This window comes from Coenobita brevimanus, chromosome 14, assembly GCF_032717465.1.
Source record: "Coenobita brevimanus isolate Jiangsu-jjx chromosome 14, ASM3271746v2, whole genome shotgun sequence".
In the NCBI taxonomy this organism is placed as follows: domain Eukaryota; kingdom Metazoa; phylum Arthropoda; class Malacostraca; order Decapoda; family Coenobitidae; genus Coenobita; species Coenobita brevimanus.
In genome coordinates this window covers 58,949,672-58,971,299 of record NC_136967.1, presented here as the reverse complement: position 1 = coordinate 58,971,299, position 21,628 = coordinate 58,949,672, and the positions used below count along the sequence as shown (strand labels likewise).

The 21,628-nt window shown below is 41.2% G+C and overlaps 1 protein-coding gene across 1 annotated transcript in view; it reads left to right on the top strand.

The window, feature by feature from the left end:
* Nucleotides 1–1,753: 1,753 nt before the first annotated feature.
* The window catches only part of CstF50 (cleavage stimulation factor subunit 1 Cst50), a 64,659-nt gene continuing 44,784 nt past the window's right edge, over nucleotides 1,754–21,628 (top strand). Inside the window, exons 1-2 of the mRNA XM_080286245.1 lie at nucleotides 1,754–1,844; nucleotides 18,209–18,339. Of these exons, the coding sequence (XP_080142371.1) occupies nucleotides 1,771–1,844; nucleotides 18,209–18,339 (205 nt within the window). The 5' untranslated portion in view covers nucleotides 1,754–1,770. The remainder of the gene's footprint in view (nucleotides 1,845–18,208; nucleotides 18,340–21,628) is intronic.

Sequence of the window (21,628 nt, the reverse complement as noted above, 5' to 3'; positions counted from 1 at the left end):
AGTGTGAATGAACTATGTAGTGTTGAGTCATCTGCATATGAGTGAATGGGATTGTTAGTGACAGATAAGAGATCATTAATATGAACCAGAAATAGGGTTGGCGCCAGAACTGATCCCTGCAGCACGCTGGCGTTAATTGAGTGGAAATTCGAATATACATCATCTACTTTTATTTTCTTGTCACTAAGATAAGAAGAAATCAAAGGAACAAAAGACGTTAGTCCATAGCAAGGGAGTTCGGACAGCAGGGAATGGTGCCATACTCTGTCGAAAGCTTTAGAGATATCAAGAGCTGCTGCATGAGTTTCTCCAAAAAGATCAATTGATTGATGGATGGTATGAGTTAAGAGATTGAGTATGTCAATGGTGGATCTTTCGTGGCGAAAACCGTATTGTCTATCACTAATTAAGTTGTTGGATTCAAGATGTTTAACAATATGCTTATTAATTAAAGTTTCAAATACCTTACCAAGAGAAGACGTGACAGCTATTGGTCTGTAATTGGAGGGGTCAGACGAACTCCCTTTCTTCGGAACTGGGTGGATATTGGCTTCTTTCCATGAATTTGGGAATAAAGAAGTACGTATGCATAGTCTGAATAATTTTGCTAGGACAGAGGCAAGTTCAGGGAAACACTTTTTCAAAACAATTGGGCAGTGTGATGCGTAAGGAAGTAAGTTTAGAGGATGAAGTGCTTGAAAGGGTGTAATAAGGAAGAATGGTTGCTGGTTCCTTGAAAGCAGTGATAAGAAACAGGGACATGGGCATGGAAGTGAAAAAGTTACTACATGGCAGTATTGTGATACCAACTCTAATGTATGGAAGTGAAGCTTGGACCTTGTTGGAGGTTCAGAAGTCAAGAGTTAGATCAGTGGAAATGAGTTATTTGAGAGGAGCATGTGGAGCCACGTGGAGTGACAGACTGACAAATGAGGAAGTAAATGTGCGTTAATTGTGGTGTGGATGTGGATGTGATAGGAAGCATTAGGAGAAACACACTGTGGTGGTTTGGCCATGTGGAGAGGATGGAGAGTGAGAAACTGATGAAGAGAGTATGTGAGTGAGGTGGAGGGGGGGAAGGAGAGGAAGGCCAAGGATGAAGTGGAGTGATGGAGTGGAGAGGTATATGAGAGAGGATCGAGGGTGTGAGCTGGGAGCAGAGCAGTGAAATGGCGGGGGACAGGGCGACATGGAGGCGATTTGTTTGTGGCCACTCCTTACCGGATTAAGGCTTCTGGCAATAGATAGATACAGGACCCATATATGGGTCCTGGATAGATAGTTATAGAGCGATGCGTGTAGGTGGACTTGACCAATGAGAAGACAGTAGACACTAGATGGGTAAAGTTAGACAGGTATGACAGACTTTCATTGCTTGCAGAAAAGTTAGGCATGGGCATAGTTTAGTTATTTAGCTGTTTATATTTGCCATATTTATTAACGAATAGGTTTTGACTGAAAACATTGGGTAGTGAAGAGATTGACGAATATCTACTCGTATGTATTCCGTATATATATATATATATATATATATATATATATATATACAGTTCAATGTCGGAAATTCTTATTAATTATTCCATTATGCAAAATACAATATTAATGCACTTATGATCACCTTAAAAAAAAAAAACTTTGTCGAAGACTGTACCACTGCTTTTGTTTTGTGCACTTGTTTTGAGAAGCGTGTGCCTTTGAGAGCCTTGAGAGGTGCCGGTAGAGGTACTGGAATAGCGATATTGTTACATTACCGGAGGCAGTAGCGAAAAAATGAAAGAAGAAGAAAAGAAGGAAGAGAGAAACAAATTAAGGCAGAGAGAGTTGATGTACAAATTGATCATCAGGTACTGTTGAATCTCTCCTCGTCAGATATTGCTGCCCTTTCAGCTCGTTAGATCTCTATTTGATGTGTGGTAGAGCAGAATTTTACTATGTACAGCATATTTTTCTACCTTAGCAGTACGTTTCACATTCATCGTTAGGGGATAATTATACCTGGAGGTATTAACTGTACAAGGGAAATTTCAAAATCGGGTAAATTTGGTCTACCCTTTGTGTTGGGGGGGGGGAAGCTCATTGCCGGACCGAATTTGGGTAGATATTTAGCAGAAACCACACAACGATTTTAGCAGTGGGTAAACATACTCTTTAAATACTTAACAGCAATAGAAGCACCTTACCAAATCAGTTTTTCCCGATAGTCTATATATCTCAATCTATTGCCAGACGCCATAATCCTGTTAGGGGTGGCCATTTGACGAGTTATTTGTTTTATGGGGAGGGGCATTAACCCTCCACCAACCCACTTGCTGATATGTTGGGAGCACGTATGGTTTGGTTATATGGTTACCACCCAGCATTGTAAATGGTTTCTTGGCTTACAGGAAACCATTTGGCTTGTCACTCAATGTAAAGCCACCTGTAACAGAAAGAAAAGCAATTAGAAGTGATGGGAAAGATGGGAGAAATTGGAAGAGAGGAGGGCAGGCACAGAAAAAGAACAATAAAGGCTAAGGAAGAAGTAGGCAGCACTACATCAAGTGAGTGGATGATGGTCGCCACCACTTGGGATTTTTCTTATTATTTTTGGGGTGGTAAATAAACGTTTCTTGTTAAATCTGTTTTCCCGTTGTTTTTAGCTGTTCCGAGGTGACAACTCTTGTTTGATTCATCAGCATAATGATGGAAAGGACTGTCCTAACCTAAGTGTTTAACTAAACCGAACCTAACCTAACTTAAGTGTACCTAATAATGTAGCCCAACATAACTTAGCCTCCAGATGGGAAATTGGGAAATGAAATCCACCTTTGAGTACATTAGTTTCTTCCAATATGCTGAAAAGTCGTAGGTACGGCTCATGGAATGTGATAATAATAACGGGGTAAATTTTTCAGCTGGGAAAGGTAATTTACAATCCTGAAAATAGCCAGAAAAATGTACAATGCAAACTGGAGGAATATGAATTGGTAAAGTTTTTCTCCTGCTTAAAGCATACGGTATATTTACCTAGCAGTGAAACTCCTTTTCTGGGTCTTTTCTCATTTCAGACCATACTTGCATTGATTTTTTTTTTTTCTGTGTAATTCGTTACCTTTACCATAATTTCCATAGGAAATAACCAGTTTTTGAGATTTGGCCCCTTCCCCCAAAGTACCCTAAATGAATTGCAAGCCATTGAAGGCAGTAACCTACCCTGCTGGTTCTTAAGTTATTGTAGAACCCAAGCAATCCAGTTCTAGCCAAAATAAATCACAACTTGGATAAAGTCTAGGAGGGCCCCCATTCACAAATGCTGATGCTTAGGATTCAGTTCAGTAATTCATTTACGATGCCTAAAGACCACAAAAATGGCTTCCTTAAAAGTAAGGACAGTAAGATTAAGATGTTTACAGTGACGGACTTCTTAACTTCAGGGTCAGCAGCTCAATTCGGCCCAAAAATCCCCTTCGTCTCCAACTTGTTCTGGTTAGTTAGGCTAAATTAAGGTATGCTAGGTTAATTGAAGTAAATTAGGATAGGGTAATTATGAAAAAGTGACTGGTAATGGATTGACATTTGAGACCAGATTGACCTGAAAGTCGACCAAGACGCGCAGGCATTTACCACTGTTCACTTACAAAATTTACAGTACAAGGTTTTGTCATTCATATTTTCAAATTTACAGTTGCTGTGATCAAGCTGTGATTTATTGGTAAGTGCAGTTGTAAATTAGGTACCGTATATTTTCCACTTTTTAGAAAACGTGGAAATATTAAAAAAATGTGGTGTAGGTGGGAAGCTATTGAATGCTGTGAAGAGTAGCTATGTATGAGGGCGATAGGGCTGCACTGCATGTGGATGGTGAACTGAATGACATTCTGTCTGAATGTTGGATTGAAACAGAGATCTGTCATGTCTCCATGGTTGTTCAATTTGTATATGATTCCAGTTATAAAAGAGGTACGAGGTTGGGTAGTGGATGTTGGAGCAGTCCTAATGAGAGAGGGCAGCATTTGGAAACTTCCTGTTGTGTTGTTTGCAGATGATGCTATATTGTTAAGTGAAGACATAGGGGAACTGCAAGACTTGGTGGATAACTGTATAACCAACCCACACAGGGTGCAACGAAATACTGAATTGATGGTCATTTACTGAATTGCAACTTTTAACTGGGGAATATTCCAATTTCATCAGCTTTTAGGTTCATACGTACATATTTAGTTGTATGAAATCTGTTCAGAAATTTGAGTTTAATTTAACTACTGGTATTAATAAAAAATCAGGATTCAGAACAAAATTTTGCTGAAGTTAGCAGAAGTGCTTTCCCTCTAGCTTGACAGTTCACCTTGGCAGACTTCTGTTTTGTATAAATATTGATTTACAATGCAAATACAGTATACAGTATTTATTTGTACTTTAAATCAATATTTACTGGTATGCAATGTAGAAGTCTGTCAGGGCATGTTGATGTTATGAAGGAGAAATATCTGCTAACTTCAGCATGTTTTAGCTCTGAAACCTGATTTTTTATTAATACTTTGTTTGCTTTGTAGTACAGTATTACGTCCTTTATGGATGCAGCTGAGGTGGGCCTCCATTGTAACCAGGCTGCTCCATGTTCCTCATTGTCTTCCAGAATGCCTGCAGGGTGTTGAGACTTGTACTGGTGTATCCTGGTGCTGGGGGCCTGTCTGGCAGCCCTGTCAGCCATCTGTCCAGTCTGTGCTCGATGGAGTCGGATCTGATTTCTGTCAGCTCACAGATCTCCTTTGGCATGGCATTGAAAAGGCAAGCTCCGTTTTGTGAGCAGTTGTTGTGCACAATGGTCTTCAGTCATTGTGTTGTGGCTTCTGTGCCCATCACATAACACAATCTTCCTCTTCGTGGGTGAAGATTGTCTTGCAGTCCCACATTTGGGACCTTTCACTCCAGAATCTTCAACACATAAATTACCAGGTACTGTATCTCTCTTGCCTCCTCTGCAGTGAGTACAACTGCAACCCCTACAGTCTCTCCCAGTAATTCATGTGTGTAACACCAGTTTTCTTTGTGAAAGCCCTCTGGATGGCTTGTAATTTTGTTGTCATGTCTTATGTGGTGACCACAGCTGACAGCAGTACTCCAGTCTGGGTAGAACTAGGGATTTCCACAAGGTTAGCATACACGCCTTGTCCCTTGTATGAAATGTTTTTAGAATCCACCCAGACAATTTCTTTGCTGTCTCAGCAACTTTGTTGATGTGATGGAAGAGGGTCGCATCATTGCTCATATGTACTCCCAAGTCATGTACAGTTGCTCCCCCTAGTACGTGCCTATATGGGCGGCAGAGGACTGCGTACTAGGAATTCACGTACTCTGAATACATAAACTTTGGGAAAAATTACATATGGGCAGCACCCCCCTTCATGGGCAACCCTTGAGACTCCTTTCAGACCTCAGTATTGTACTGTACAGGGAAACTAAGACATAATACCTAAGATAAAGTAAACCAACAAGATTATGGCTTTACTAAGTCAGCAAGGATATGGCGTAACTAAACCAACAAGAATATGGCTGCTCACCTTAACCCAAGAGGACAACAGGCAAATTTTCTCCTGCACCACTCGGTTTCAGGACAATTCATCATCAAGTCAATTCGCCATCACAGCAATAACAAGACAGTTTGCCGTCATTAATGAAGACAGCTATGGGTGATGCTAGAATAATTCAAAGGCGACTACTGAAAGGAAGAAACAAGTTAATTAAACCACCAGTGATGGAGAGTCGAGACTTGTCTATGATTCGTTTCCTGGGGAGGATCAAGAGGATGATGCAGTGTCTGAGGTGTCAGAAATAGACTTTGAAGGGTTTATGAACGAAGTGAGTGCATTAGCTAGTGAAAGTGTCGAAAGTGGTGGTGAGGAAGATGGTGTGTCGAATGGTGCAGGAGAGAATTCGCTGTCAAGTCAATGCACCGTCAGACAGTTCGCCGTCAAAACATGGACAATTTCCTGTCAGGACAGTTCACACCCTGGACAATTCCCCGTCATTCTATAATTACAGTACAGGTCTCCCTCATTTTATGATGTTTTGTTTTACGATATTTCACGTTTACAATGGTTCTTCTTTAGTACCGTACCAATCGTTCGTTTTACATTTGAGCTCCCCCGCATTTACGATTGGTAACTTGGAGATATCCCGTGCTCACAGGCAGATCACCTGAGAGTTGCGTGGCATACCCATGCCACGCACACAGTTTCCTGCGCTTCCACCAACCAAGCATCACTTGTTCCAAGACAGTTCGCTGTCAAGTCATTTCGCCATCAGACAATTCACCATCGAAACATGGACGATTCCCCTTCAGGACAATTTGCACCCTGGATGATTCCCGTCATTCTGTAAATACACTTATTATTAATTAATCAGTAGTTTAACCCCTTAACCGCGGGGCGTCACTTTCGTGACGCTTGGGAGCAAGGGATCATACCGCGGGGCGTCGCTTTTGTGATTCTGTGTTATTTTGAATTCACCCGGGCTTTCCAGTGGGGGCTTGTATCATCTATCAGTACTGACAATGTCCAACACTAGTCAGCACTCCTAATCTCATCTGTACTCCCATCCATTGTTGACAATTTAGCCATTTCTCCCCGTTCTTGACTCCCCTCCCTACCCCCCCTCCATTACCCTATGCTCTCGCCTGCCCGGCCATGCTACGCTAAGTAAATCTTCCCTGGAATTTTTCACTGATTTCATCCATTGAAATAAGCCCTATGTCGTATTCTTATACCAAATAATATATACAAGTAAGAAATCAGGTAAGTGAGAGTGCCATACACCTGGAATTGGCTAATTATCACCTGACAACACCTCACGTGCACTCGTTCGCTAATTTTCGCTGTTTTTTTCCCCTTGAAATATGCCGTATAATCTATTTTCGTAATAAATATACATGTAAGGAGAGAAGGGAGAAGCCTAAATGATATTTACATTCACCTGGAACTACCTAATTTATAATGTATTGTCTAGATTTCCTGCCAATCATATCAGTGCTACACAAAGCTGTTTCAAGATTTAACATTGGTAGCTCTGATTATATATCTCCTAAGTAGGCCTCTAATCTATTTTCGTAATAAATATACATGTAAGGAGGGAAGGAAGAATATTTACATTCACCTGGAACTACCAGATTTATAATGTATTGTCTAGATTTCCTGCCAATCATATCAGTGCTAGACTTAGCTGTTTCAAGAAGTAATATTGGTAACTCTGAATAACCCCTAAAGCAGGCCTCTAGGCTGCCCCTGCGTTATCAGTGTAGTCTCATCTTCCGAAGTGAGAGGACGTACGTTTCATCTTGCTGACTTCAAGGCCTTTTTTTTCACCCCCATGCAAATGGCTCTGTGACCTTTACCCCCTACTAAACCTCGTGTGGAAAGAGGTAAAGGGCTGACAATTGATAAAAGAGTGACTATGATCTTTCTATTGAGTAAAACAGTGCAAGTGGAATTGTAAATAATGTGTAAACAGCAAGTGAAAGTAATGAATGTAAATATACGTGAACAATGGAAAATAGTTTTATAAGTTATTTCAAGTGACAGTGCACAACACAGTGTAAATAAAATAGAAATGTAAATAACGTAAATAAAATAGAGAACGTAAATAGAAATGTAAATGAGTAGTACTGTATTATAAGAATACGAGTATATACCCTAGGAGTAATGAAAGTGAAAGTTTCACTCTAGCATGTCTGAATGCTATGAGTTATGAGAGTGAAGATGAAAGTGACATTCACTCTCAATGCCAGTATACAGGACGAGAAAGTGAATGCTACGTATTTTACTGAAAGAAATTGAATCCCTACAGTGACAATAAACTAATACTACTGAAGGAAACTTATGGATAAAGACTGTAGATATATATAAGTGTTATATAGTAATAGAAATATAAAGTGTGAGGGGTTTTATGAATAATAAATGACAGGCTACCATGAGCGAACTAGTGCCAGTGCGACGATCAGACGCGCTCGTAATTTCCATTGCTTTCACAGTGTTTTTTTTTTTAGTATGGATCCCAAACTACTTGAAAATTGTAGAATAGTGTTTATAGTGTTTGTATCTGGCTGTGGTAATCATATTACGGGTTGTCGGGAAGTGTAAAGTGGAGACTTCGTTACCCTACTTCAGAGGTCTCCACAAGTCCTACGGTAACCGACGAAGGCTCAACAATCATTCCAGGAGAAAGCTGAAGGTATGTGCCATAAGCATATGTAATTTTATTATTCTAGGACTAATAACTGATTTTTGGCAAATATTTTTTGAGAGTCTGTCGGAGCCCAAATAACCCCGCGGCACACGCAAGTTATTGGTAAACAAGCCCGCGGTGTAGGGGTTAATAACTATATTTCAAGGGGATCCATCAGACCTATGGTTAATAGCATAGGCTTTGGACATTATTTATTAGTTGCACCTTTAGTCCATAATTAACTTGTTTCTTCCTCTCTGTAGTTGCCTTTGAATTATATTCTAGTGTCACCCATAGCTGTCTTCATTAATGATGGCAAATTGTCTTGTTATTGTTGTGACAGTAAATTGATTTGATGACAAATTGTCCTTAAACCACATCACTGCCCAGTCTCACTTATGCGCTCGTTCAGCTTACAACCTCCATGTGTCTGTGTGCACCAGTGTCCAGGATATTACTATTTTTCCTGTTCTTCATACTGTACTGTATTTCATGTCGTTGTTTATGCTGTTCCATGTATTTATGTTTGCAAATTTACATTCATATGTGATTCAGATGCACTACAATATATAAAACATCATTATTATTGCATATTAGATCATGTGTATGGGTGTTGGGTTTCTTATAGCCTATACGAGTCCAGGAGCTCATCCTTATTTTTCCCATTAAACCTTAAGTTCGCTATACGATTTTTCAGTTTACGATTGCCCTTCTAGGAACACATATCGGTCGTAAAACAAGGGAAACCTGTATTCTTATTATTAATTAATCAGTACTTAAATAATAATCGGTACTTAAATAACCTTCAGAGTCTATGTTCAATAGCTTAGGCTTTGGATATAATTTTTAGTTGCACCTTTAGTCAGTATTGACTAAAGGTGCAACTAATCAATAATATCCAAAGCCTATGCTATTGAACATTGACTTTTATGGATCCCCCTGAAATATAGTTATTAAAGTATTGATTAATTAATAATAAGTATAGTGGCGGGGAATTGTCCATGTTTTGACGGGGAATTGACTGACAGCGAATTGTCTTGGAACCCTAGTGTGCAACTCCTGTACCACTCGACACACCACCTTCCTCACCACTCTAGCCACTAGCACTTTTGACACTTTCACTTGCTAATGCACTCACTTTGTTCATAAACCCTTCAAAGTGTATTTCTGACACCTCAGACATCACATCATCCTTTTGATCCTCCCCAAGAAATGGCTCATAGACAAGTCTCCACTTTCCATCACTGGTGGTTGACGCTTCTTGGGGTGGCAATGTTGCGTGCTCGGGGTAAACCCCGGATTTGGGCCACTCTTCGCTGCCATTTCGCCTATTACAAGTTCAGTTCACGTCAGTATTAAAAAATACACAAATTCGATAAAAAATAGGTCCTTGCATAGTCGTGTACAATGAGGATCGCATACTCTGAACTCGCGGTGTGTGAGGAGCAACTGTGCATGTTTTCTACGATTCTTGATGGACATGGCAGAGAGTCGAGTGCTTGATGTCATGCAGTTGACCAAAACACATCACTTCAAACTTCTCCCCATTTAGGGCCATGTTGTTTTTGTCTGCCTACTGCAACATGCAGTTCACATCATCATGTAGAAGGGCCACATCCTTCTTGATCTAGATCTTCATTTTGACTTGTGTGTCATCTGCAAATGATGTGGCTTGCGCATGTACTAGTTCATGGTCAGTATCACCCACCATAATCAGAAAGTGCAAGGGACCCAACACAGAGCCCTGAGAAACACCACTTATCACTGCACTGGACTTATGTTCCCTTGTACTGTCACTTGCTGCCTTCTGTGTGATAGAAAACTGTGTACCCATTTACCTAGATTTCCACCAGTGCCAAGTGCCCTCAGCTTATGTAGAGCTGTCGAAGGCCTTTGCAAAATCCAAGTACCTGTAGATTACATCCACATTCCTGTCCTCCCATATATATACTGTCCAGATAATAGTTAGCTATATGAAGCACAATTTTTTGACCGGATATCAGGTAATTAGGTGCGCATGATTCTTTATGGTGATAAAAATTAAAATATTTTCCAATTAAAAGCACCAATTTGGCCAATGGCCACTGATTTGGTGATTCGTCGCACTGACCAAGTCCCATACATGTTCCCTACATGTGAACAAGGGGGAGGCGGTGGCTGAATTGGTAGGGAGGCGGCTTGCAGTTCTAATGGACCCAGGTTGGAATGCCAGCCGGGGCAGGGAACAGTTTAAGGATTTGAATTTCATGGAAAGCAGACTTTTCTGATCTACCAGATGACCTGCCGATATCGTAGAAGTACCCCCGCTAATTCCAATACCAGTATACCATTCCTGTATGAGACAGCCATAGCATGTATCCAGTATGGATGGTGGGTGTTAGCACCGAATTGGTGACATGTGGAGATGTAGGAGGACTACTGGGCCCCAAGGAGGATTACTGGGCCATAGGGATAGGCCCTGAAGCCTCTTCCCAGAATAGGATATTTAAAAAAAAAAAAAAAAAAAAAGGCAAAGCGTTGGTGCCCCTCTCTGTAAAACAATTACCGGTACTGTAATTCAAAGATGAACGGCCACCCTTTAAGGGATTGTATTGTCTGGCTGTAGGTAGGTAGATGTAAGAAACAGAATCTAAAGGTGAATGCACAGAAGAGGAAAGTTGTGTTTTTTGAGTGAAGTGAACCATTGAATGCATGGTAAGGAAATGAAAAATATGAGTGCATTTAAATACAGTGCTACCCTGTCAGCCATGTGGGTTAGGTTCCTCAAAACCACCATGGTTGGTGAAAGTAAGTTTAAATGGGGAAAACAGAGTTAGGGAAACTTTGGTTGAAGGTAAAAGGGGTATAATATGAAAAAAATATACTGTTTCTCAGGGCTTTATTGCACTGTGCCAAATGTAATCATAAACAAATAAAAGTACGGTATGGTAGAAAGTGATTTATCATACAACATTATAGAATTGCAAAAGTTATCAGCTGGCTAGAGTGCTGTGCTGGTGGAAGGCTGGAGACCACCATCAGCTGACTTGGATGATGGCTTGAAGTAGCACAGGATTGATGATTGCTTCATTTTATTCTGGAGATCTTTCTGCATCTGTATGTATGGAGCTAATAATGTGTCCAGTCTGTGCTTGAATTTTAGACTTCATTGCATGAAGGGATCTGCATCCGTGAAGAAGTCAGCAAGACTGTTGGCCGTGATTACTCTACCCCTTTGGTAAGGTTAGCAATAGTCATTTTCTATAAATGTATGCTTCACATTAAGCAGCAGAAAGACCATACCAGTTCAAATCATATTTGTCCAGTTTGTTTTCTGTATTTTTCTGACTACAGTATTTTAAATTACCAGTACCTTTTCCTGCTGAAAAATTACCCCCCTGTTATCATCATCACATTCCATAATCCAAAGCTACCTAAGATTGTTTGTTTCCGGCGTAATAGAAGAAACTATGCAATCAAAGGTGGATTTCATTTACTAAATTCCCAGCTGTTAGGCTAGGTTAGGTTAAATTATTAGGTACAGCTAAGCTAGGCTGTTAGGTTTACTTAAACACTTAGGTTAAGATAGTTCTTTCTGCCATTATGCTGACTGATCTAACAAGGTGTCACAGCAGAAGAGCTAAAAATGATGTGGAAACAATTTTATCGTGACATTTATTTACCATCCCAGGTATATATAGAAAAATATAACAGACTATCAGGAAGTAGAAGAACTGATTTGGTTAGGTGCTTATACTGCTTAAAGCATACTGGTATATTTGCCCCATTTTGTTACTCTCCTCGCTGTCATCCTCCTCCCCCTCACCATCTTCACTAGACTTAACGTTTTGGGCTCATGATGACAATGGGACAAGTGATGCAATGATTTTAACACACCTACACAGTCTGCTCCCAATAATAACACAAATTGAACTGGAAGGCAGGAAAACTGCTAGCATGGGAGAACGTTGTTGCCATCTGGTGGCAGCCGCTGTGGACCGAGTGTACGTGAACCAAGGCCCTGCGATAGGTGATTTTGTATACAGTATAAATATATTGTATTATGGTGTATAAGTGAATTCTGCGGTTGGTGAGCCCCATGACTGGCAGGGGATTACTGTCCTGTATTTGGGTTGCCTGATGAGGAAGGATGGAAGATAAAGTGCATGAAAGGGTACAACAGGGAAGAAAGGTTGGTGGTTCATTAAAAGTAGTAATAAGAACTAGGGAAGTGAGCATGGAAGTAAAACAGTCACTGCATGATAGTACTTTGATTTCCACTCTTAACGTATGGAAGTAAATCTTGAACCTTGTTAGAAGGACATGAGTCAAAAGTGAGAGCAGTGGAAATGAGTTATTTGAGAGGTGCATGTGGAGTTACATGGAGAGAGAGGGACTGATAAATGAGGAAGTAAAGGATGTGGATGTGGTAGAAAGTTTTGGGAGAAATGCATTGAAGTGGTTTGGCCATGTGGAGAGGAAGAAATGAGAGAGAGAGAGAGAGAGAGAGACTAATGAGGAGAATGTATGTGAGTGAGGTGGAGGGGGGGTAGAGGGGGAAACTGAGGATGAGATGGAGTAATGGAGAGCAGACACACATGAGAGAGAGGAGTGTTAGTTGGAGGAGGGCATCGAAATGGCAGGGGACAGGGCAACATGGAGGCAATTTGTTTGTGACCACACCTTATAGGAATAGGGCATCTGGCAATAGATAGATAGATAGATAGATAATGAATTACATGAATAGAAGCTCCTCAAGATTTTCTCTGCAGGTTTTACACTGCCTCAGTTATCAGCGTCACATTTGAGAAGAAACAAGAACAGGGATGGGAGAGTGCCTGTTACTTTCACAGAGGTCATGGCAAAACTGAGTCGCTAGGTAACAACTTAGCCAGTGATTTGCTGTAGTGTGTATAGAATGTAGTATATGATCCATCAGACTAGATGAAGTGGCAATCCTTAACCCCTCAATGGCCGTGAGGTACTCGATTTGTGTGCACCACGGGCCAGCCCCAGGTCAATTTTTTTTAAATTCTGAAAAAACAAAAATTTCATACAGATGTGAAGAGACTCGTCTGACACACCTGGCAACATGTTTTTCAGTTTCCTAAACCCATCCTGTGATTTACTATGATTCACGGAGAAATTCTTATAATGACTGCACTTGCCAGTAACACATAAACCAATGGCAATAATGTGCGAGATGACCTGATTGCCTGAGTGCTTGGGATGGTAGAGTAGGTTTGTGTGAACATACCACTGACCTTTGTTCCCTTCCCATAATTGCTCACAGTCTTTGATTGATTGTGCTAATTCGACACCCATGGCACTTGTACGGAAGGACGTAGTTTGGTGTCAGTTGCCATGTAGGGGTTAAGGAGATAGTGAACCACCTCTTAAAAATTAACAGATTTTTACCAACGCATGAATTAATTCAATGACTTTGTAATGATGTACTGTACAGATGTGCATTTTCAAGTATGAAGTGGATCAGTCAGTAAACAGGGAAAATATGATTAAATTAGGGATAGATTAGTTTCGTTTAGGACAAGTTTGGTTAGGGCTGTATAAAATAGGTTAGATTAGGATAAATAAGTTGGGTTAATGTATAAAAATTTAGGTTATGAAAAAGAGGACTTATGTACCTAGGAGGAAAATATGGAAGCTGAAAAACCAAGTAGTAAGGGATGCCTTCTATAGCAAGTTGAGGAGAATGGTGGCTGAACAGGGAGCTGTAGACAGAGGCATTAATGAACAGTACAGAGCCCTCAAGAACAATTTCTTGAAAGTTACTGATGTAACATGCGGTTGGACAAGAGGACCACCAAGACATAAAGTAACTTGGTGGTGGGATGAGGGTGTAGAAGCTGCAGTTAAGGAGAAAAGAAGGCTTTTCCGGGAATGGAAGAAGGGTGTTAGCAAAGAAGAATATTTGGCTGCCAAGCGTAGGGCTAGAAGGGAGGTATACAGGGCAAAGTCTGAGTCACAGAGACTATTACTTGATAACCTAAATCATGGGGAAAGGAAAAATATATTTAGGGTGGCAGGTCAAGTGAAGAGGGATAATCGGGATATTATAGGTGAGCGGTGTGTGAAGAATGCTGAAGGAAGGGTAATGGTGAACAGTGAGGATATTAAAGGTGCATGGAGAGAGCATTATAACCGGTTGTTGAATGAGGAGTTTGACTGGGACAGGGAAGGTTTGGAGCCAGCAGATCCAGTGTCTGGCCCTTGGCCTTTAATTGATACTGCTACTGTGAGTGAGGCAATAGGCAGGATGAGGGTGGGGAAGGCAGCAGGTGTGTCTTGGTTGACTGCCGAAATGTTGAAGGCCTCAGGCGATATAGGGGTGAATTTAGTCAGTGTCCTGATTAATAGGATCATTTATGAGTGTGTTGTCCCAGATGATTGGCTGAAGAGTGTAATTGTAAATGTGTATAAAGGAAAGGGTGATGCCCTGGAAAGAGGAAATTATAGAGGTATAAAGCTTTTAGATCAAATAATGAAGGTAATGGAGAGAGTTTTAAAAGGTATGATTAGAGAAAGAGTGAAAATTGATGAGATGCAGTTTGGGTTTATGCCAGGTAGGGGGACCACTGATGCTATTTTCATTGTTCGACAGCTTCAGGAAAAATATATTGGTAGGAGAAGGGATCTTTATTTTGTTTTTGTTGATTTGGAAAAGGCCTTTGACAGAGTCCCTAGAGAGGTGGTGAAGTGGGCAATGAGAAAGCTTGGCTTGGAGGAGTGGCTGGTTAGGGTGGTTATGACCATGTATGTGGGTGCTCACACCCAGGTAAGAGTGAATGGAGATTTGAGTGATGGATTTTCTGTGAATGTTGGTATGCATCAGGGGTCAGTCTTGAGTCCCATGTTGTTTATCATGGTACTTGAAGCCCTTTCACGTGACTTTAGAAACGGACTCCCGTGGGAGTTGTTGTATGCTGATGATTTGGTGTTGATTGCAGAGAACAGAAGGGAGGCGGAGGAAAGGTTTAGAAAGTGGATAGATGGTATGGGGCACAAGGGTTTAAGGGTAAATGCAGATAAAACAAAAATGATGATATCTAGGGTTGGTGGCGGTACTGTCAAAGATGAGGGAGAGTGGCCTTGTGCAGTTTGCCACAAGGGCGTGGGAAGTAATTCCATCTTGTGTGGTGTTTGTGATAAATGGGTGCATAAGAGATGTAGTGGTATCAGAGGTAGACTGCGAGATAATGCTGATTTTGTGTGTACGGCGTGTCGGGGTGAGCAGGTGGAGATTGTTTACTGTGAAAGGATTGAACTTGCTGGTGAATCTCTTGAGTGTGTGGAAGAGTTTTGTTATTTGGGAGACATGTTGTGTGCTGGAGGTGGCACTAGAGCTAGCTCTGTGGCTAGGGTGAGAAGTGGTTGGAAGAAGTTCAGGGAGCTGTTGCCTCTCCTGACATTGAGAGGACTCTCCCTACGTGCTAAGGGGTCTTTGTATGCAGCATGTGTTAGGAGTGTAATGCTGTACGGTAGTGAGACCTGGGCAGTGAAAGAGGAAGATATTCGCCGGCTCAGACATACAGAAATGATAATGATTAGGTGGATGTGCAGTGCGTTCCTGCGTCCAAGGCCTGGAAGGGCTGGGTTTATGATGGAAGAGTTGAGAGGTAGGATGGGACTGGAGTGTATTGGTGTTGTGATGAGGAGAGGTAGATTGAGATGGTTTGGACATGTGGAGAGGATTGGGGATGATAATTGGGTGAGGAAGGTGAGAAATGTCAATATTGTGGGTGGGGTTACGAGGGGTAGACCGAGAAAGACATGGGATGAGGTCATTAAGTGTGACCTCAGGGTTAAGGGTCTGAACAGGGAGGCTGTAATGGATCGTGCAGCGTGGAGAGCCGCCATTAGGTGACCAAGGCCGACACATGCAAGCATGATGGAGCCTTTAAAAACGAAACGAAAACGAAAACGTAATGCATGGATAAATAGACACTGAAAGGGTAAATTTATTTTAAAATGGCTTTCTAAGATGGCATCCATCTGTCTGTGCACAGCATGATGTCGTCTGTATGCCTTTGGCACTGTTAGGTATTGTAAAGTGATACTGCTTTGTAAGAGCTTTTCATCATTTTTTAAAAGTTATAGAATCATCAGAACTTGAAAATGCGGTCAGAAAGTAATTAAAGAATCCCATGAAGAGCTAAGGTAAAGGAAAAAGCTGAAGAAAATTGCAAAGTAATAGTCCTATGTCTCCTTAAGGATTACCAATCAAGTAATGCCACACCTCCATTATTACTGTATTGACTTCCAATGGAAGTGTTTTTAGAAGAAAACGTGTTTGCCCCGGTGAGATCTGAGTATAGAGCACCCGTAAAAGAACCAGATTGATTATGGGCTGAAATGAGAATAATCCTTTTTTTGGTGATATAATGTGATTCTTTTATTTTTGTTTTTTGTTTCCCATAAAACATAATTTGTAATGGAGATGGATATAAAAATTGAACAAATAAAAAAATGTGTAGGAAGGTAATATCATTATTGGATTACCAAAAACTATTTCAGTTTTTTCCGAAATGTAACAACCAAAATGCAGTGCAGTTACTGATAATACAGTACAGTACCATCTTTTGGGTCTAGGGTGGTGCAGGATCTTCTGTAATTTGCATGTTTCAGCTCATACCCAACTTGATGATAAATCTATAGTTGTTCTCTTATTATTATTATTATTTTTTTTTTTATTGTTACATTTAATTTCCACCAGAAATGACCAGTTTTTGAACTGAAACCCTACCTCCACGAAATGAGTGAACTACAAGTATTCCTGGAATCTACAATACGGTAAACTTCTTTGCGACAGTGTTGTAGGAGCAGTATTTCCAGATAGCCTACAAGATATTTTTCTGGTGAATCTTAAGATCTTGTAAATCCACAACCTGATATTAGCAGTGTGGATTTTGTGGTGTGTGTGTGTGTGTGTGTGTGTGTGTGTGTGTGTGTGTGTGTGTGTGTGTGTGTGTGTGTGTGTGTGTAATTTGTTCATTTTTTTATGTCCATGTCAACTGGGAATAACTGATTTCCAAGTTACTACCCTCTCCACCCTCAAAATCAGTAAGGGTATACGTGAGTATACAGTCAAGTCGTCTATGGTGCGGACTTCTGTGCCATGGTTTTCTGTGACATGACAAAGTGCCAGACCCCCCAAAATCAAAACCACATGCATAAACTACCTATGGTGCGGGCAAGTTCCCCTGCCGGCGCACTTCCCTGTTTGTAAACAAAGAAGATGGCGACTACTTCAGCTACAAATTGCAAGTGCTCCAACTGTGAACTTTTTTCTGTCTTATGAGGAAATTAAACTTCATCAAATTCATTATGTTAAGTAATGAAACATTAAAGATTCTTTGGGTATTGTGACTAGTTTATAGGTTTTTTCATAAAACCGCCATGAATGGGTTAGTGACGAAGCACCTATCTCTGAGCTAAGATGAAGTATAATGCCTCCCATCATCATCATCACATATTTAGGAATGATAAATGTGTTATTTGTGAGTTTTGTTTACACTTGAGCATATAAACTTTATCAGATAAACTTCTTCAATCAGTGCTTGACCAGGCAGCCTCTGCCATCTTTAATGTTTTGGTCGGTCTGTTGATCTGTGTCTACTAGGCTGAGCATTTTTACGCTTGATCTGCAGCCCATGGTACTGCGCAGGTAGACACAAGGCTGATCACCGTCTCGTTTTTTGTGCCTATTACGTGTAATACATGCATTGACTGATTGCTAGATTGTGTGCATGTTTAAAGTAGGGAGAAATGGGGAGGAGTGGGGTGAAAAGGGCGAACGTCCAGAACCAAATCCCATTTTTCCCATAGGTTTAGTTATTTGTATGGCACGGTTTTCTATGGCACGTGCACAGTCCAGAACCAATTAGCCGCGCCTTAGGCAACTTGACTGTGCTGTATATTACACAGTTGTATTATGTCTGTTAGTGCAGTTATCATTAATTGTACAAAATGATGAATTTTTCCTCTAACCACATTTGTAAATTTATTTCAGCCAGTTGTTTTATGATGGCCATCAGAACTTTGCACAGGAGCTGGCAGCAGCAGTGGAACAGGAGGCTTCAGCAGTGTCTCCCTCAGACCGTCTCATGAATATTATCAGTTTAGGTCTTCAGCATGAGCATGGTATGGGGAGGAATCGTTGCATTAAGTTTATAGAATGTAGTATCATAGCTGTGGACAACCAAATAAAAATACCAGTGATGTTCAGAATGGGATTGAAACTGTATATGCATATCATACAGGAAAGTTTTTTTTCCTGTATACCTGCATTTTCACATTTGACATAATTTGAGTGTAGGAGAGAGTTTATTAACGGCAGCAGAATCCCTGTATGCAGTATTACCGATAGTGTGGAAGTGGGAAAGGTCAGTGACACTTTTAGCATTAATGTAAGACAAGGATGTATTACGTTAACATGATTGTTCGGTATAGTAGGCCCTTGTTTTGTCTGCCCTCTGATTGCATGAAGTACATTTTGTGTGCCACCATCAACCTCTACAATCAGCCTCTACACCAGCCCATTTTGTGTAGTGACCAACACAGTTTGCACAGTAAAATACCAGTAGCTGACCACATGGTGACATGATAGTATCTCAGCACTGATGTCATAGTCTTTGAGAGCCTAGCCTGAGCCCTCATGAGGTTAGTGGCACTGCTCATTCCCCCTCCTCCAGCCCTATAGCCTCAAATACCACTCCTCCTGAAGCAGGTGTCCTATCATCATATACAGTATCAATGTGAGTAAAATTTCCACAAATTACAGGTCCATTATATTCTTGTTGATTCACTACTTAAGTCTAATGATGATCATTGTGTCTTTATCCATGTTTGGTGAGGGTACCATACATTTTTCAAAAGGGCCACAATAGGGACTGGGAAAATTGTGGGATAACAATTTGCACAATTCCATTTATGTGGCAGTTTTCACAGATACTTGAACCACATAAAACCAGGGTCTATTGTATATTCAGTCAGCTCTCCTGCCACACAGTTAATTCAACAGTAACTTGAACAAAATGGGAATCCATGTTGTGGGAAATATAGAGCCTACTTAGGAAAAGTGGCTTATGGTCAGAGCTCCCCAGAGTCACTGCTAATGACCCCTCAAAGACTGCCCCAACCACCTCAGAGCGGCCTTAAATGCACCAAACAATGAAAAACACACTGTGTTACATGATGTGTAGAGATAGACTACATCATAACCCAGACTACACCATTACCCAGACCATTACCTTACAGCACTGTACCATGATTCCACTTCAGTATTCAGACCACCATTCACCCAGACTGCACTATCACCCAAACCATAATCTGACATCATCACACACCACCATATCCCACATCAGTGAACCTTTGCGGTCTCATGACACATGCTGTGACAGCTAATGCCATATTTGACTATATTCGAGCCAACATTCCATGCTGTGGTGGATATAACCACATTCCTGTAGAACGAGATTTGAGTGAAGGGGTAGGAGTTGACCAGCACTTGGCCATGGTTAGAGGCACATTGCATCAGATGGTATCAAAAGGATTGCCATAATGATGAAGAGGAGCTTTGCAGATTATGTAATTTGAGAGTTTTGTGATTGTGAATGTCTGAGTAGCAAGATCTGAAGGTTAATGATGAGTTAAATGATGATTCGTTTCATTTTTGAAGGCTCCAACATGCTCTCTTGCGTTGGCCTTGGTCACCTAATGGCAGCTCTCCATGCTGCTCAATCTTTGGCGACTTCCCTATTCTGTCCCATATCCCTGAGGTCACATTCAGTGACCTTGTCCCAGATCTTTTTCGGTCTACCTCTCACAACGCTGCCCTCTAACATTTTCACTTTCACTTTCTGCACCCAATTATCATCCCCCATCCATTCCACCTGCCCAAACCTTCTCAATCTACCTCTCCTCATCACAATACCAGTACACTCCAATCCCATCCTACTTCTCAACTCTTCCATCGTAAACCCAGCCCCTGCATGCGTTGCGCCCAGGGACGCATTTCATATCCACCTAATCATTGTCATTTCTATATGTTTGAGCATGAGAATATCCTCTTCCTTTACTGCCCATGTCTTACCATCATACAGTAATTCACTCCTAACACATGCCGCATACAAAAAGATCCCTTAACATGGAAGAAGAGTCCTCTCAGTGTCAGGAGAGGCAAGAGCTCCCTGAACTTCTTTCAACCACTCCTCACTCTTGCCACAGAGCTAGCTTCAGCCCCACCTCCAGCATATAACGTGTCCCAAATAACAAAACTCTTCCACACACTCAAGAGACTCACCAGCGAGTTCAGTCCTTTCACGCTGGACAATCTCCATAATGCTCTCCCCGACACACTGCACACACGAAATCAGCATTATCATATCGTTAAGATTATATGTAAAAAAGAAAGTTCTGCTGAATGGAGAGAGAGAGAGAGAGACTTGTATCTCAGTGTGGTGATAGAAAAAAAAAAAAAGATGTAATGAGAGAGACTTGTATCTAGTGTGGTGATAGAAAAAAAGATGTAATAAATGTGTAAAGGAAGTTGAGAATTTAGTGGCAGAAGGAAGTAAAATGGATGGCACTGAGAAGGCTGAACTGATTACAGTGGCTTGAAGAGCACTTCATTAAGGTATGTTAGGGCATACTTTAGCATATTGATGTGACACTGGTACCATATGGCAGGAACATGAAGGCAGGACTGTAAATCATTGAAAATGGAACTGTTAGGGAGTATGTGGGTTGCATTGATTGAGTAGGATTAGAAAATGAAGATTCATGAAAAATGTATGGCAGGGAAGTTTGTTGGTCAAATAATAGAAGAGACATTGCTTCAGAGGTATGGTTATATAGAGATAATGGATATGATTGAGTTATATCCCCCATCCTCTCCACATGCCCAAATCACTGAGATGGTTTGGGCATGTGGAGAGGATGGGGGATGATTAAGTTCTGTCCCCCATCCTCTCCACATGCCCAAACCACTGAGATGGTTTGGGCATGTGGAGAGGATGGGAGATGACGGTTGGGTGTGGAAAGTGAGAAGTGTGAGCATTGGGGGGTAGGGTTGTGAGAGGAAGACTGAAAAAGACCCGGGGGGAGGTCATAGAATGTGATCTCGGGGGTAAGGGACTGAATAGGGAGGCTGCCAGAGATTGAGCAGCGTTGAGAGCTGCAATTAGGTGACAAGGCTGATGCATGCAAGCATGTTGGAGCCTTCATAAACAAAATGGAATGATATGTCCGCAACAAGGAGAAGGCCTACAAAAGGTACCGGAGCCAACCCACCCCTGAATCACATAATCTTTACGTTTCTGCCCGGAATCGTGCTAAGTCTGTTCTTCGCTCTACTAAAAATAATTTCATCCATACTAAATGCTCTCAACTCTCCAACTCGAATTCTTCCCGCTCCTTCTGGCACCTTGCC